We start from the raw sequence: 16,663 nt of genomic DNA, 5'->3' as shown, positions 1-16,663 counted from the left end.
CATCAGAAGGGGGAAAGGAGAAGATTAATTGTGTGTCGTCTGCATAGCAATGATAGGAGAGACCATGTGAGGTTATGACAGAGCCAAGTGACTTGGTGTATAGCGAGAATAAGAGAGGGCCTAGAACAGAGCCCTGGGGGACACCAGTGGTGAGAGCGCGTGGTGAGGAGACAGATTCTCGCCACGCCACCTGGTAGGAGCGACCTGTCAGGTAGGACGCAATAAGCGTGGGCCGCGCCGGAGATGCCCAACTCGGAGAGGGTGGAGAGGAGGATCTGATGGTTCACAGTATCGAAGGCAGCCGATAGGTCTAGAAGGATGAGAGCAGAGGAGAGAGAGTTAGCTTTAGCAGTGCGGAGCGCCTCCGTGATACAGAGAAGAGCAGTCTCAGTTGAGTGACTAGTCTTGAAACCTGACTGATTTGGATCAAGAAGGTCATTCTGAGAGATAGCGGTAGAGCTGGCCAAGGACGGCACGCTCAAGAGTTTTGGAGAGAAAAGAGAGAAGGGATACTGGTCTGTAGTTGTTGACATCGGAGGGATCGAGTGTAGGTTTTTTCAGAAGGGGTGCAACTCTCGCTCTCTTGAAGACGGGAGGGACGTAGCCAGCGGTCAGGGATGAGTTGATGAGCGAGGTGAGGTAAGGGAGAAGGTCTCCGGAAATGGTCTGGAGAAGAGAGGAGGGGATAGGGTCAAGCGGGCAGGTTGTTGGGCGGCCGGCCGCAAGACGCGAGATTTCAATTGGAGAGAGAGGGGAGAAAGAGGTCAGAGCATAGGGTAGGGCAGTGTGAGCAGAACCAGCGGTGTCGTTTGACTTGATCGGATGTCGTCGACCTTCTTTTCAAAATGGTTGACGAAGTCATCTGCAGAGAGGAGGGGGGGAATTTACCACCTGAGTAAGTGCAAATTCCCAAAACTTCAGAACACAATAAATATAATACTCACTGCAAGTAGCCATGTATCAATCTAACAGTTGAGTCAGGTGACCATGTAGAAGGTGCGGCTCGCATCAATGCAACCAATTGAAGGTAGTGCATTGAGTTGAATGGGTTGTTTAACTTGGCAATCAATGGTTCAGCATCATTCTGTTACTGTGGAATAGCCCCTATTTGATTTTGTTGCTGCTTTGAACCCCCTGGCCCCTGCTGTGAGTCACGTCTGGTGCCAGCCTGCGTAAGATAGGCCCACTACAGTAGTTTTTATGATATTTCATTCAGTCACAGACTCGGTCACGAGGCTTAGGCTACACAACAGGGGTTCTCTCCCTAAAGCCATTAGAGTAGAGAGTTCTGATGTCTTGCTCCTCTCTTTTAATGCAAAACTGGAAACAACTGCTTGGTGAGTTTGTAGGCTAGATAAAACTGGTCCACACAAGAAGAGACATTATGCCTTTATCGCACTTACTCTTTTGTGATAGGCTAACCAACTTGCCCCCAAAAAGGTAAGAAGAAAGACCTCTTCATTCACTCCTGTATCATTTATATTACCACAGTGGATCCCAGACTTTTCATTTGAATCCGCAGGGAGACTTACGAGGTCCTCAGGATGTTTGGAAACGTTAATAAGTTGCCATTACCACCGAACACTGGAGCTGAGTCAGTCAGCCTCTCTGTCTCAGGATGAGGTGGTTTTTGCTCTGGCGGCACTGAGAGTCCTGAGACTGACATCCATTTTGGGATAAGATCGCAGGAAAACCGGGTCACAGGAGGTAGGACCTGATCACCACACATCCCCTAGGAGCCCATATATGTGTGACTCATTTTTCTTTAATCTAGAGCTCCCATCAAACAAACACGGAACTTTGCTGTCTCCTTCCTGACCACAGATGTTATCATGTACTTTTTCTATCCATGCATTGTGTGACATCTGCACAAATCAGGAAGTGGAGAGGATTTCAATCAAATGAAAACTGCAATGTAATATTTCTGGGTAGCATACAGTACTGTTACAGTAACCCCCCCCCATAGTAACATGAAAGTTTCTGGGTACTTTGTAACTAGGTACAATTTATTATCATGATACAGTGAAGAGCATGTGTTTGCTGTCTCGCCAGTCGTAATATTATCGAGGGAGGAACACTGACAGATAAGGGAATCGCAAGCCAACACAAAACACCACTCCATTTGCTTAAAAATAACCTCTTAACGTTTTTCTCCTGCAGCCATGTGGGCGTTGAGTGTCTATCTTCTACATGTGACGTGAGCTGAGAGGTAGTAGGGTAGATAAGCCTGGTGGTATAACGTGTACTGTAAATTCCCCTCCTGCCATGGTTGTTAGAGAGTCTCCCTCAATGTTGCTTTAGCCAAGAGCCAAAGCTACATTTACCTTCCTCCCACATCAAGAGCTTTTGTCATGCACCACATCAAGAGGTAGATTTAAGCAATAAGGCCCGGGGGATGGGGTATATGGCCAATATACCACGGTAAAGGGCTGTTTCTAGGCATGACGCAACACAGAGTGCTTTGATACAGCCCTTAGCCGTGGTATATTGGCCATATATCACAAACTCCCAAGGTGCCTTATTGCTATTATAAAATGGTTACCAATGAAATTAGAGCAGTAAAAAAAAATGTTTTGTCATACCTATGGTATACGGTTTGATATACCACGGCTGTCAGCCAATCACCATTCAGGGCTCGAACCAACCAGTTTATAATTATGCATATACAGTATGCATTATGTGCCATGACAATGGCAATGTAGGAGCGTTTTCTAAATGTGCAAGCAGCACATGAGAGAAGAGAATAACAGAAAAGATGGAGCTTAGCGAGGCGTGTCATTGAAGATGGAGGAAGGCATTTTGTCAGCAGAAACAGGACAGGTGGGATATCATCTCTCCACGGAGAGACCTCCTGCTGCTGGCTCTCTGGAATGACTTCTACAGGCTGTGTATGTGTGTGTTTGAGAGAGAGAGTGTGTGTGTCACACTGTGTGCCAGTGTGAGTTTGCGTGTGTGTGTGTGGGTTTGCGCGTGTGTGTGCGCGCTTGCCTGTGTGTTTGCATGACTGTGTGTGCGTGGGCACTGCTGGAGAGACCAGGGGCCATGTGCCAAACCCCGTGGCCCATTGTGAGACCAGCTGGTGTGTGAAGAGGGCCAGCGGTCAGTTGCGTTCCCAACCAGGCTGGAGCTGAAGATGTCTCTTTTCCACTTTAGAACATAATACCTGCTATGTCTGTGATTGGCTATAAGGCAGGAACCAGACCCTATCTCTGTTTTTCATCTTTCTATCTCCCCCTCTGTCAGATGTGGTTTTATGAATCATCTCAGTAATCTCAGAGGCACAGAGGAAACATCCACAGCTGTTGTTTGGCTTCCCTTGTCTATCTCAGCCATGCTGTTTCTGTTTTCGCCTACACCTTGACATTACCGTCAGATGGATTGTTTTTATGTGAGAGGATCTGGGTGTATGTTTATCTGTGGGGAGAGGTTCTGGGTGTATCTGTAGGGAGAGGATATTGGTGTGTTCTTATGTGTTGACTTAGCTAATGTGTATTTGATGAAGCGTTGTGTTATTGCTGTTACAGCCCTGTGTTCAGGTTGTTGCTACAGCACTGCGTTCAGGCAGGCAAATGACGCTCGTGCTCGCCCAGTTCAATTTGTGAGTGTCTGGTTGGAGAGAAAGCAGAGGGCCAATTGTGTTCCTCCTGGGCCAAGATTGTCTCTATCTGATTGGAGACAGACGTGTGACCTCTGACCCCTGTGTCCTTATTAGGGGGTTAGTGGTGCAAGGATCAGTTTAGGCCAGCCAGCTTTCCACAAGGCTTTTTAGTGAGGAATATATAGTCAGTGCCTGTGGATATGTCAGTGCAGAGTTCATTCATGGTGTTTTTGGCTAAATACAAGGTTTGGGAAGCCCAATATATTTTTTTTCTTTTTTTTTCTTTTTTTTTTTCTCCCATGCCATACTAATGCCACTCAAATCCTGCTTTTGAAATGGAGGGCCTGCTTTAGTAGCCTAGTTTAAGCACAATGGAATGGAACAAAGAAGAGACTTCTCTCTTCAGATTACTGCCAGTGGATTACCCAATGGAATTTAAATTCATCACCTTAATTTCCCACCATTCAGTAGCGTTTCCCGATGCAGATAGAGGTTATTATTTCAGTTTAACCTTCCGTGTCATTCACGCTAGCCTCCACTGCACTGGCTCACTGGAGGAGATGGAAAGACCCTTTTGAAGATGTAATTCGTGTGGGTGAAGTCCTGAGAGAGAGGCTGAGGCTTGGTGGTTCCTTGCCCGGTGCAAGCTCCTGCTGTGACTGGGAATCAGCCCTCTGACTTTTCAAACCCCGTAAACTCATAATTAAGACACTAGGTTCTGGCAACACTTAACCTAGTCTGCATTAGAGGTCGACCGATTAATCGGAATGGCCGATTTCAAGTTTTCATAACAATCGGAAATCTGTCATTTTGGATGCCAATATTGCCGCCATTTTATTTATTTATTTTATTATTTTTTTAAGTATTTTTTTAACACCTTCATTTATTTAACTAGGCAAGTCAGTTAAGAACACATTCTTATTTTCAATGACGGCCTAGGAACGGCGAGTTAACTGCCCTGTTCAGGGGCAGAATGACAGATTTTCACCTTGTCAGCTCGGGGGATCCAATCTTGCAACCTTAGTTAACTAGTCCAACGCTCTAACGACCTGCCTCTCATTGCACTCCACGAGGAGCCTGCCTGTTACGCGAATGCAGTAGAAGCCAAGGTAAGTTGCTAGCTAGCATTAATCTTATCTTTATAAAAAACAATCACTCAATCATAATCACTAGTTATAACTACACATGGTTGATATGACTTGTTTATCTAGCGTGTCCTGCGTTGCATATAATCGATGCAACGCTGGGGGAGGATTTAACAAAAGCGTATTTGCGAAAAAAGCACAATCGCTGGACGACTGTACCTAACCATAAACACCAATGCCGTTCTTAAAATCAATACATAGAAGTATATATTTTTAAACCTGCATATTTAGCTAAAAGAAATCCAGGTTAGCAGGCAATATTAACCAGGTGAAATTGTGTCACTTCTCTTGCATTCATTGCATGCAGAGTCAGGGTATATGCAACCGTTTGGGCAGCCCGGCTCATTGCGAACTAATTTGCCAGAATTTTACGTAATTATGACATAACATTGAAGGTTGTGCAATGTAACAAGAATATTTAGACTTAGGGATGCCACCCATTAGATAAAATACCGAAAGGTTCCGTATTTCACTGAAATAATAAAAGTTTTGTTTCCGAAATGATAGTTTCCGGATTCGACCATATTAATGACCAAAGGCTTGTATTTATGTGTGTTATGTTATAATTAAGTCTATGATTGATAGAGCAGTCTGACTGAGCGATGGTAGGCAGCAGCAGGCTCGTAAGCATTCATTCAAACAGCACTTTCGTGCGTTTTGCCAGCAGCTCTTCGCAAGCACTGTGCTGTTTGACTTCAAGCCTACCAGCCTAATGGCTGGTGTAACCGATGTGAAATGGCTAGCTAGTTAGCTGGGTGTGCGCTAATAGCGTTTCAAATGTCACTCGCTCTGAGACTTGGAGTAGTTATTCCCCTTGCTCTGCAAAGGCCACAGCTTTTGTGGAGCGATGGGTAACGCTGCTTCGAGTGTGGCTGTTGTCGATGTGTTCCTAGTTCGAGCTCCGGTAGGGGCGAGGAGAGAGACGGAAGCTGTACTGTTACACTGGCAATACTATAGTGCCTATAAGAACATCCAATAGTCAAAGGTATATGAAATACAAATGGTATAGAGAGAAATAGTCCTATAAATACTATATTAACTACAACCTAAATCCTCTTACCTTGGAATATTGAAGTCTCATGTTAAAAGGAACCACCAATTTTCATATGTTCTCATGTTCTGAGCAAGGAACTTAAATGTTAGCTTTTTTTACATGGCACATATTGCACTTTTACTTCTCCAACACTTTGTTTTTGCATTATTTAAACCAAATTGAACAGGTTTCATTATTTATTTGAGGCTAAATAAATTTTTATTTATGTATTATATTAAGTTAAAATAAGTGTTCATTCAGTATTGTTGTAGTTGTCATTTTGGTCCTCCAATAATCGGTATCGGCGTCTATCCTATCCTATCTATCTATCCTACCTATCTCTATCGCTCGCTCTCTCAAGAATCAAAATTGTCAACGGGATGACAATTGAACAATAAGCATACAGTAGAGGACATGTGCAGGTTGATTGGTCTGTCAGACACTGTCCCTCATCTTATGGCAGGCAGCAATTTCTCTGCATCTTCCCCCAACAGGACGGGTAGCCTACTCTCACCAGAGAGGTCTTTGAAATTTTGGGTTTCAAATTTTGGGAAATGACACTCTAATTGTTTTATATTTGACATTTCGTCAGGAAATGCATCTCTGTCTCAGATTGTGCAATGGTTGCACAGCCTTTCCTCTACAGGGAGCCAGGTTTTCCTGTGTCTACCCTTGTCAATGGCAGGGCTGTGCTCACTGAGTCTGTACTTTGTCAAGGTTTTGATCAGTAACCATGGTCAAATAGTTTGCCACGGTGTACTGTCGATTTAGTGCCTGATAGCACTGCATTTTGCTTTGTGCTTCTGCTTGTGTTTCTTAATAAGAAATGTAGTTTTGTTTTGACTGTTGTAATTTGGTTTATTCTGATTGATTGGATGTTCTGGTCTTGAGGCTTCATTCAGTGTGTTAGTAGAACAGGTTTGTCAACCCAGGACCAGCTGGATGAGGGGACTCTTTTCTTTGCTCAGCTCTTGGCATTGCAGGGCTTGGTAATGATATGAGAGGGAGTCACTGTATTTTAGATGTTTCTAAAACTTAATTGCTCTTTGAGTTTTTATAATTAGTGGATATTGGCCTAATTCTGCTCTGCATGCATTGTTTGTAGTTTTCCTCTCGACATGTAGGAGAATCTTACAGAATTCTGCATGCAGGGTTTCAATGGGGTGTTTGTCCCATTTGATGAAGTCTTGTTTTGCAAGTTGATCCCACACCTCACTGCCATAAAGTGCAATTGGTTCAATGACACATTCAATTCGTTTTAATAGGTATTTTAATTTGTTTTTTTTTAATGGCATAGAAGGCCCTGCGTACTTTTTCTCTCTGTTCATTCACTGCCTCATTAAGGTATCCAGTTGAGCTTATTTTTAAACCTAAGTAATTCTTAGCTTAATACTCAGCTGTGGTGGCTCCGTCTCTACCACTGCTGTTTGAAAACATCAAGGCTCTCCATTTAGTCTAAAGAAGACTCCAGGGGACAATTCCACTACAAATTGGAGGAACATCATTAACTAGCGAGTGCTGTTGTGAGAGCTGCACTGTGTGCCACAGCCCGTGATTACATTTACCTGCTATTATAATGACTGCTACTATTCTTGTTCATTTGGTCATCCAATATGCCCCCCCATTGGGCTAACTAATGGACAGGTTGGTAAGAATTGGCTGCACCTGCAAAATAACGTGGCACAGTGGTGAACGGAGAAGGACACATTCCAATATTTTTTCTGGACAACACGTTTTCCCTGAGTGAGCACACCAATTTACGTTTTGCTCAGAAATATCCTGAAACGATGCACATCACGTTACCTCAGGTTTCACTTCACAAACCGGTCCCACTGTGGATGATTAAGCTTTTTCTACAGTGTGGAAAAACATATTCTGTCTGCTCTGTTTTCACTGTGGTACGTGGGAGAGGTACAGCACAGCTCCCCAACCCCTCTTCTGCCCCTACCCATAGAGAATGTAAACAGACATGACCTAACCTAACTAACTCAGGGCCGCAATGCTGTCAAAACTACAGTCAATCTCAACAGGATCAAAGAGTGAATACGAGGATAGATGGAAGGAAGGATTGGATTATTATTCTACATTTCCCCATTGCTTGGTAAACTAGGAATCAGCACCTTCTATTTTAAGTAGAAAGTTCTGACACGGGCAGGATACGTCCGAGAGAGAGGAAGGCTTTCATGTTTCAAAAGTAAAAGACAGTCCAGTTCCGTTACAACTTCAAAGAGGAGAAAGAAAGGCAGGGAGGAAGCATTTTCAACAAGGGAGATGTGTCCATCCTGGTCTTTGTAGTGTTTCTTATGTCTCTGTCCGTGACCCTGCGGAAAATCTAATTACCATAATACAAAAATCCCTATCAATTTCTGTTTAAGCTAGAGATATCGTTTTTTTATGTGTGTGTGTGTGCGTGTGTGTGTGTGTGTGTGTGTGTGTGTATATATATATGGGCTACTTACAGGGATTCTAAATCAGCTAGCTCAATGTTTCTTAGTATTGCCTTCTTAAAACAATTCCATATGTTAGCTTAGTAGAAACCCAGCCGCGGGCCCTTAGACCTTAAGCTATTATACAGATGCGTTGTGTTGTATGACATGGGCCTGTACTACTGAAGTTGCTCATCCACTTTATTGTATGAAAATGTGCTATACTAATAAAGTTAATAAATTAATAAATCTCTTTTTAGGCCTCATTTTGATCACTTCCAGGTCGGCCTCTAGGGGTCACTGACGGGACAGGACCCCAGCTGCACCCCACCCTGTCTCCCAGGTCCTCCACCATGACCCCAACCATGAAGCAGTGGAGGCAGCTGGTTCTGGTGGCGATGCTGGCCTGGCTCCTCATCTTCCTGGCACTGCTCTCCCACTTCCTGGACCCCCGGGACGTGGAGCTCCGCTTGCCCTCCTCGCTCACCCACACCGAGACCCGCCGTCTGGCCTCCATCCAGGGCAGTCCATCGGGCATCAGGGCTTCTCCTCTCGAGGTGTCGTCCTCCTCTTCCCCCGCCAACCAGGACCCCAGCCACAGCCGACAGGGAAAACAGGAGGCCCTGGAGCTGAACCAGAATGGTGAGGTGGTCTGGAATGAGGTGGGAGATCAGGAAAGGGAAGAGAAGATTAGGAGGGAGAGTCTGAGGAGGAGGAGGAGGAGGAAGAAGAGAGGGGGCAGAGACAAATACTACTTATCCCAGTCCAAGGCAGTGGTCCAGTGGCTGCGGAGGGGCATTGCCTCAGCGGGGATGCTTGCTCCACACCTGCAGAAGTCCATGAGGGACTACCTGCATCTCAACAGGCACCATGTGGCCTACAGGGGGCTGCGCAGGGGTAGGCAGAGCAGGAGGGATGTACTCTGTGAACTGAAGGAGCAGGCCACGTTGAGGACACTGGATGGGACAGAGCAACCCTTCTCTGGCCTGGGCTGGGACAGGCTAGTGCCCCCACGACCTCTGGAGCAGCTTTGGGGCCAGGGGTCAAGGTTCAAGTCGTGTGCGGTGGTCACCTCGGCCGGGGCTATCCTCAACTCTTCTTTAGGGAGAGAAATTGGTGAGTGCTGTGGGACAGGTGATACACTTTTTTCTGAAAATCGGCAGGATTTATAACGTAACTGTTAGCTCCAATGTAAATAAAGACACAGCTGCCAAGTTCTGGTAAAAATCTAGATGGAAGTAAAGCTCAAACTAGATTTATTACACCCAGCAGAATGTTGCAGCTGCATAACACAACATACAAGTCACATAATTACAAATGTATACCTTCTAACTGGGCAGAGTCACCTCCTTGTACGTCTAAGATAAACAGTTTCTCTGTTGCTGGGCAGGAATTAAGTCTGTTCTTGGTAGTGTCTTGGCCTGGCCTGAACCCAGAACTTTCGTAGGCGGGGAGGTGTGTGTCGGTGAAGGCTTCAGTTGGAGTGTTATTGGGTTCGTCCCAGTGGTCTCTTCAACTGTCCTCACCTCAACCTCTGTTGACGACCACATTTCTCCTGACCCTAGTTCCACAGAGACTAGGCTAGCGTATCAGGAACTGAGGCTCGACTGTTGACCTTTATTCACATGAAATGAAGAGCATGTCTGGAACGACAGACAATGCAATATTACACTCAAGCTCCAACATCCTAACTAATAACAAGTTAGTACTACTAATCAGACTGTACAAGTTATTACAGCTGATTGTCAGACTCGTCTTCATCACTGCATAAGTGTATTGCTTTGGTAGGTTTGATTCACCCTTGGAATTGAACTGGCCTCTACCCTTACAGTGCGTAAGAGCTCTGAAGCTGGGAAGTTCCTCACGCCTATAGAAATCGCTCCGCGTTCAGTGCGTGTGAATGTGAACCCTGGCTTACTCTACGGGGTTCTTTAGACCACTCTGCTTTGTTTTCATTCAGTAGCCTTTCGTGTTGATCGCATCAGACTGGCTTGTCACTCCTCATGCATCTGTTCATTTGATGTGATGAATAGCCCGCGTGTCCTTGAAATGAGGAGGAAGAGCCGTGACAGTAATGCAGGCAGCTTTTTACAAGTGACACCTCAGCCCGTAAGATCAGACCTCCAAAGGAAAGGGTTTGCCGCTCTCTAGTGTTGGAGTTTGGTTAGTGACTCATAAGCGTCATGATGAGCATAATATTGTAGTTTACCAGAGCCTAGACTACATGTACACAGATTTTTTTTTATTTTAAAAACGCTACATGCAACAATTTCAAAGATTTTACTTGGTTACAGTTCACATAAGGAAATCGGTCAATTGAAATAATATAATATAATAATAATAAATTCATTAGGCCCTACTCTATGGATTTCACATGACTGGGCGTACAGATATGCATCTGTTGGTCGTAGATGCCTTAAAAAAAAAAAGTAGGGTCGTGGAACAGAGAACCAGTTCGTATCTGGTGTGACCACCATGTGCCTTTGGGATGTTTTCAGCTTCCAGGAATTGTGTACAGATTCTTGCAACATGGGACCATGCATTATCATGCTGAAACATGAGGTGATGGCGGCGGATAAATGGCACGACAATTTCTATGCATTTAAATTGCCATGGATAAAATGCAATTGTGTCCTTTGTCCAGACCATATCCCCACCTCCACCATGGGGCACTCTGTTCACAACGTTGACATCAGCAAACTGCTCGCCCACACGACGCCAAACACGCTGTCTGCCGGTACAGTTGCCAAGAGTGTGCATAGCTGTCATCAAGGCAAAGGGTGGCAGTTTTTGATTTGTTTAACACTATTTTGGTTACTACATGATTCCATATGTTATTTCATAGTTTTTATGTCTCGACTATTATTATACAATGTAGTAAATAGTTCCAAATCAAAAAACTTGAACGAGTAGGTGTCCAAACTTTTGACTGGTACTGTTTATATATCATTTATAAATCGTCTCAGACTATTGAATGAGACGATATACAAATGTTTTTGAGAAGATAATTATAAAAATACAGTTATTTCTTTTCATTTTGTTAAGACATTAAAATGCAATGAAATTTAAGGTTATTTGTTTATGTAAAAAGAAATGGTGTTATTAAATTGGGTTGTGATATTCTGGCTGAAGAAATGTTGGTCCACATTCACCAACCACATTACTTATGTAGATAAACCATGCCATATTAATGGTACTGTTGGGTTGATGCATGCAGCTAATGTCCATACCCTGTACTCAGATTCCCATGAGGCTGTGCTTCGCTTCAACGCTGCTCCTACAGAGGGCTATGAGAATGACGTGGGCAACAAGACCACCATCCGCATCATTAACTCTCAGGTGGGTCGCCCACTTCTCCTCCTGTGACCTTTTTCTTTGGTACTCAGGACCCCCATATTGATTGACAGTGGAATCACTGACACTGCCTTTTTTTGAATATGATTTGAGTTGATCTAGAGCTGAGTGAAACCGCTAGTCTGATCTCTAAGACAGTCTATCCCAGCACTACCACACTTATCTAGTCAGTCATTCATGATACACCTATCACTGGGAGAGGACAAGTTGGCGTATGGGATCTGTACATGTGGACTGTAGGTGAGACGTACTCTTATTGCTTGCCTCATATTTGTGTGTCCAATACCCCAGTTCCAGCTAAGATTACATTTAGCCTGGGGGGCTGGAGAGCTGTCAGTACAGCGATCAGTAATTTGTCTCCCTGCAGATCCTGGCCCGGCCCAGACATCGCTTCAACACCAGCTCTTTGTATAAGGGTATGACACTGGTGGCCTGGGATCCTGCACCGTACTCTGTGGACCTGCTCAGGGTAGGTCTCTCTGCTCTCTCTCACTCACTCACACTGTCAGTCACGCGCTGTAGTGTATGTGTCATTAATGACTTCCTAATCATCTTCTGGTTCATCTTAGGGAAAGTCTGGTGTAGAGTGAGCCAGCACGCATCGCCGTTGTGGGGTTAAGCAAAGCACTTAAAGCCCTACAATTGCTCCAGGAGCGCTGCTTCCAGCAATGGTGTGTCTTGTGAGAGAGCGTAAACACTTAATTTCCATTCTAAATGGACAATAAAGTGCCTCATATTTTATACAAAACCATCTTAGGGTTTCCACTGAATAATTCAGAAAGTGTCCGTGTGTTTAGATTCAGGTATCTGGTGTGTGGCTTACACAGGCCCCTTCCTGAGATCCTGTTAGCGGTAGTGGTCATGCTGACATTCTAGCAAAGGCTTTTCTCCAGTGCAACTAACAGTCAGTTAACCAACTGTGTGAACACGCTCAATGCTGACAGTGCTGTCTTCAGCCTTTTGATTTAATGTGGTTCACGTGTGACTCTCCAGATGCCAGGAAACATGATGACCAACTGGGTGGTAATGAGGAAAAGCTGAACGATACGGACTTAGACTTAGACTGAACCATTTCCCCACCTCGCCAGGACTGAGTGTCTAGTTAATTAGTGTTCACCAACAGGCTATAACCTCTGGAGATGCTCCGTTTTGTTTTAAAGTAGTTTGACAAATTGCTGTTACATTTCCAACAATGTAAGTGTGAAAGGGAATTCTTCCGAGTTCTTTGTAGAGACACTGGTAAGGTTCCAGTCTTCCATTCTCAGAGTATGCGAGATGTGATTTGTTTGGCTTGTCAGTTGAAAGAGATGGTAACTAGCCTAATGGTCCTAAAATCAATCACATTAAAACAACCACGAATTAAATGTTTCTTATGAAAACACAAATGTAGGCCTTGTCAGTTTGTTAGAATTTCCTCCTCTGTCACACAATTCAGTTGGCAAACTTTGTTGAACGTTGCAAGTAGAGCAGACGCAATTCCTTATTTTACATGTCAGAGAGGCATGTTTGTTCTACATAGAAATATTTCTATCTGAATGTTCCATTGCTGAACGTACCCTTTTATACAGTGCCTTCGGAAAGTATTCAGACCCCTTGACTTTTTCCACATTTTGTGGAACATTACAGCCTTATTCTAAAATTGATTAAATATTTTTCCCCCCATCAATCTGCACACAATACCCCATCATGAAAAAGCAAAAAGAGGTTTTTAGACATTTTTGAAAATGTATTACTAATAAAAAACATATCACAGTTACATAAGTATTCAGACCCTTTACTCTGTACTTTGCTGAAGATCCTTTGGCAGCGATTACAGCATTGAGTCTTCTTGGGTATGACGCTACAAGCTTGGCACACCTGTATTTGGGGAGTTTCTCATTCTTCTCTGCAGATCCTCTCAAGCTCTGTCAGGTTGGATGGGGAGTATTGCTGCACAGCTATTTTCAGGTCTCTTCAGAGATAATCGATCTGGTTCAAGTCCGGGCTCTGGCTGGGCCACTCACGGACATTGACACCTGTCCCAAAGCCACTCCTGTGTTGTCTTGGCTGTGTGCTTAGGGCCATTGTCCTGTTGGAAGGTGAACCTTTGTCCCAGTTTGAGGTCCTGAGCGCTCTGGAGCAGGTTTTCATTAAGGATCTCTCTCTGTACTTTGCTCTGTTCATCTTTCCCTCGATCCTGACTAGTCTCCTAGACCCTAACCCTGAAAAACATATCCACAGCATGATGCTGCCATCACCATGCTTCACTGTAGTGATGGTGCCAGGTTTTCTCCAGACATGAGGCTTGGCATTCAGGCCAAAGAGTTCAACCTTGGTTTCATCAGACCAGACAAACTTGTTTCTCATGGTCTGAGAGTCTGTAGAGACCTTTTGGCCAGCTCTAAGAAGCTTTGGTGGTTCCAAACTTCTTCCATTTAAGAGTGATAGAGGACACTGTGTTCTTGGGGACCTTCAATGCTGCAGAAATGTTTTGGTACTTTTCCCCAGATCTGTGCCTCGACACAATCCTGTCTTGGAGCTCTAAGGACAATTACTTCAACCTCATGGCTTGGTTTTTGCTCTGATATGCACTGTCGACACACACACACACACATATATATGACAGGTGTGTGTGCCTTTCCAAATCATGTCCAATCAATGGAATTTATCGTAGGTGGACTCAAATCAAGTTGTAGAAACATCTCAAGGATGATCAATGGAAACAGGATGCACCTGAGCTCAATGTCTAGTCTCATAGCAAGGGTCTGGAATACTTATGTAAATAAGGTATTTCTTTTAAGCTTTAATACATTTGCTAAAATAAAATAAAACAGTTTTCACCTTGTCATTATGGGGTATTGTGTGTAGATTGCTGAGGAAAATGTTTTATTTCATACAGGCTGTAATGTAACAAAATGTGGAAAAAGCCTAGGTCTTTCCGAAGCCACTGTATATGGAGAACAATGTAATAAAGTGTTTTACATTACCTCTGCCGTCTGCCACACACAATTTTATGGCATTAGTTAGAATACATATAGGACACACACAGACACACACACGCACAAGGCCAATGATCAAGGACTGTTATTCTAATGGCCTCCACTTTGAAAGTGAAAGCCATTGTTTGTATGTTTTTGTGTGTGTGTGTGTGTGTGTGTGTGTGTGTTTGTATCGCCTACTGTTCTACATGCATCCAATTTGTATGGATGGTTGAACACGTTCATTGAGACTTTACCAAGAAATTTGCTCCAGACCCAGAATCCAATTTAAAACGAATCACTGTTCCTGTATCTAATGCTTAAAAGGCATCATTTACTCAATTTTGCCCCATGTTATCCTGACTGTTTGAAAGAACCAAAGAGTTACCAACACGGTATCTGTCACCTAACAGCTTAACGTCACTGGGTGTCAGATCAAAGGCTGATTTTATGTTCACTCTGCGGTCAAAGCAGTGCCCTTGTACTGTAGGGATTAGGGTGCCATGTGGGATACAAAATAAGATTAACTTCCAGAATAGAGAGCTAATTAAAGCACATCTGCTGTAGTCATTCATCAATACCTGCTATGGGTATTGGTGTAACAAACCTTGACTATAAAATGTTGCGCTGTGACGGTCTCTTGTTATCAATTTCAAGGGGATATTCATGCCTGACTTTGTTCACTGAATCATGGATTTAGTGGACTCTTGTGTAAGCCGTGGTGTATGAAAGGAACGTGGATTTATACAACATTTTAGTTTGGGGCGTAGGGATTCCTGTGGTGGTGTTGTGAGTCAGTCAGTATGGTGGTGATGGATTCAAGAAAATCTGCATCGCAATATCTGTAACATTTTAACATACGTTCTTTCCCGTAGTCAAATAAAGTACTAATACTCATTTTAGGTGCTCTAGAAATACAGTAGCAGGTAGACTGCTCTGTAGCAGGCTGACCCTGCTGAGCTTCAGGAGTTGTTTAATTTAACAAAGGCGCAGTGTTAGCAGTGAGTCTGACCCTCGGGAGATGCTGTCATGATTGTGCTGACCCGGAGTAGCAGCGTTCTATTTCAGATAGCGTAAAGAGAGATGCTTGGTGCTGACTGCAGTCTCCTCTCCTCTTCAGTGGTACGGGAACCCAGACTATGACCTGTTCACCCCGTACGAGGAACGCCGGCGGCTCCACCCCACACAACCGTTCTACGTCCTCCACCCTAAGTTCATCTGGCAGCTGTGGGACGTGATCCAGGGGAACACCCAGGAGAACATCCAGCCTAACCCCCCATCCTCTGGGTTCATAGGTGGGCATGCGCCTCTGATCATACACCCGGGCACCCACCCACCCATCAATGTATTTGTTTGACCGCTGTGTCTGAAATGGTACCCTGTTCCCCATGACGGGAACACTCTTCAGCCAACGTGCATCGAATTCACACAACTTTATTAACCGTTGAGATGCAGCACATACTGCAGGCCTAGTTCAGAACACATGGTGGTATCCTTGGTTCAAGGAGACAAACAGGCTATAAGGAAATGGCAGCCAGAAGGATGTGTTTTTTTTTTTCTTCTTTAGTGAGTGAGATCTGCGATTGCTCAAAGGTAAAAATATAACGGAGCTTAATTGTTATTCCCTGTGTGCTCAACATCTATTTACAAGGTTACACAGTCAAGAGGGCACAGGTGCTCATTAAACGATTGGCGTTCCATCAAGTTGATTTTCGATTTTCTAACGTCATTAAGCAAATACTCATCTTCTAGTTAGCCCGGTGGTTAGGAGAGTTGGGCCATTAACCGAAAGGTTGCTGGATCAAATTCCCGAGCTGACGAGGTAAGAATCTGTCATTCTGCCCCTGAGCAAGGCCGTTACCCCACTGTTCTCCGGGGCGCCGACGACCTGGATGCCGATTTTTATTTTATTTTTTTAAGGCAGCCTCCCGCACCTCTCTGATTCAGAGGTTGGGTTAAGTGCGGAAGACACGTTTCAGTTGAATGCATTCAGTTGTACAACTGACTAGGTGTCCCACTTTCCCATATTGTGTCCTGTGTTGCTGTTTTGGGACTCTGGGAAGAGCAGGGTGGTGAGACATGAGAAATGATGTGAATATTAGGGGTAAGATTATGGCAAGGCAAAAAAATGGGCTGTTGTCAAAGCGAAG

At 44.3% G+C, this 16,663-nt stretch overlaps 1 protein-coding gene across 4 annotated transcripts in view; it reads left to right on the top strand.

Annotated features, from left to right (window-relative positions):
• Positions 1 to 16,663, top strand: part of LOC118363776 (beta-galactoside alpha-2,6-sialyltransferase 2-like) — a 63,305-nt gene that overhangs the window by 40,822 nt on the left and 5,820 nt on the right. For 3 of the 4 annotated variants that reach the window (XM_035744988.2, XM_035744987.2, XM_052488613.1), the window contains exons 2-5: positions 8,463 to 9,318; positions 11,444 to 11,541; positions 11,924 to 12,025; positions 15,634 to 15,808. In XM_035744988.2, the coding sequence (XP_035600881.1) occupies positions 8,556 to 9,318; positions 11,444 to 11,541; positions 11,924 to 12,025; positions 15,634 to 15,808 (1,138 nt within the window). In that variant the 5' untranslated portion in view covers positions 8,463 to 8,555. The remainder of the gene's footprint in view (positions 1 to 8,462; positions 9,319 to 11,443; positions 11,542 to 11,923; positions 12,026 to 15,633; positions 15,809 to 16,663) is intronic. The other variant, XM_052488614.1, reaches the window with a different exon arrangement.

Source organism: Oncorhynchus keta, chromosome 30 (assembly GCF_023373465.1).
Source record: "Oncorhynchus keta strain PuntledgeMale-10-30-2019 chromosome 30, Oket_V2, whole genome shotgun sequence".
Classification (NCBI taxonomy): Eukaryota; Metazoa; Chordata; class Actinopteri; order Salmoniformes; family Salmonidae; genus Oncorhynchus; species Oncorhynchus keta.
This window is presented reverse-complemented; position numbering and strand designations above follow the sequence as displayed.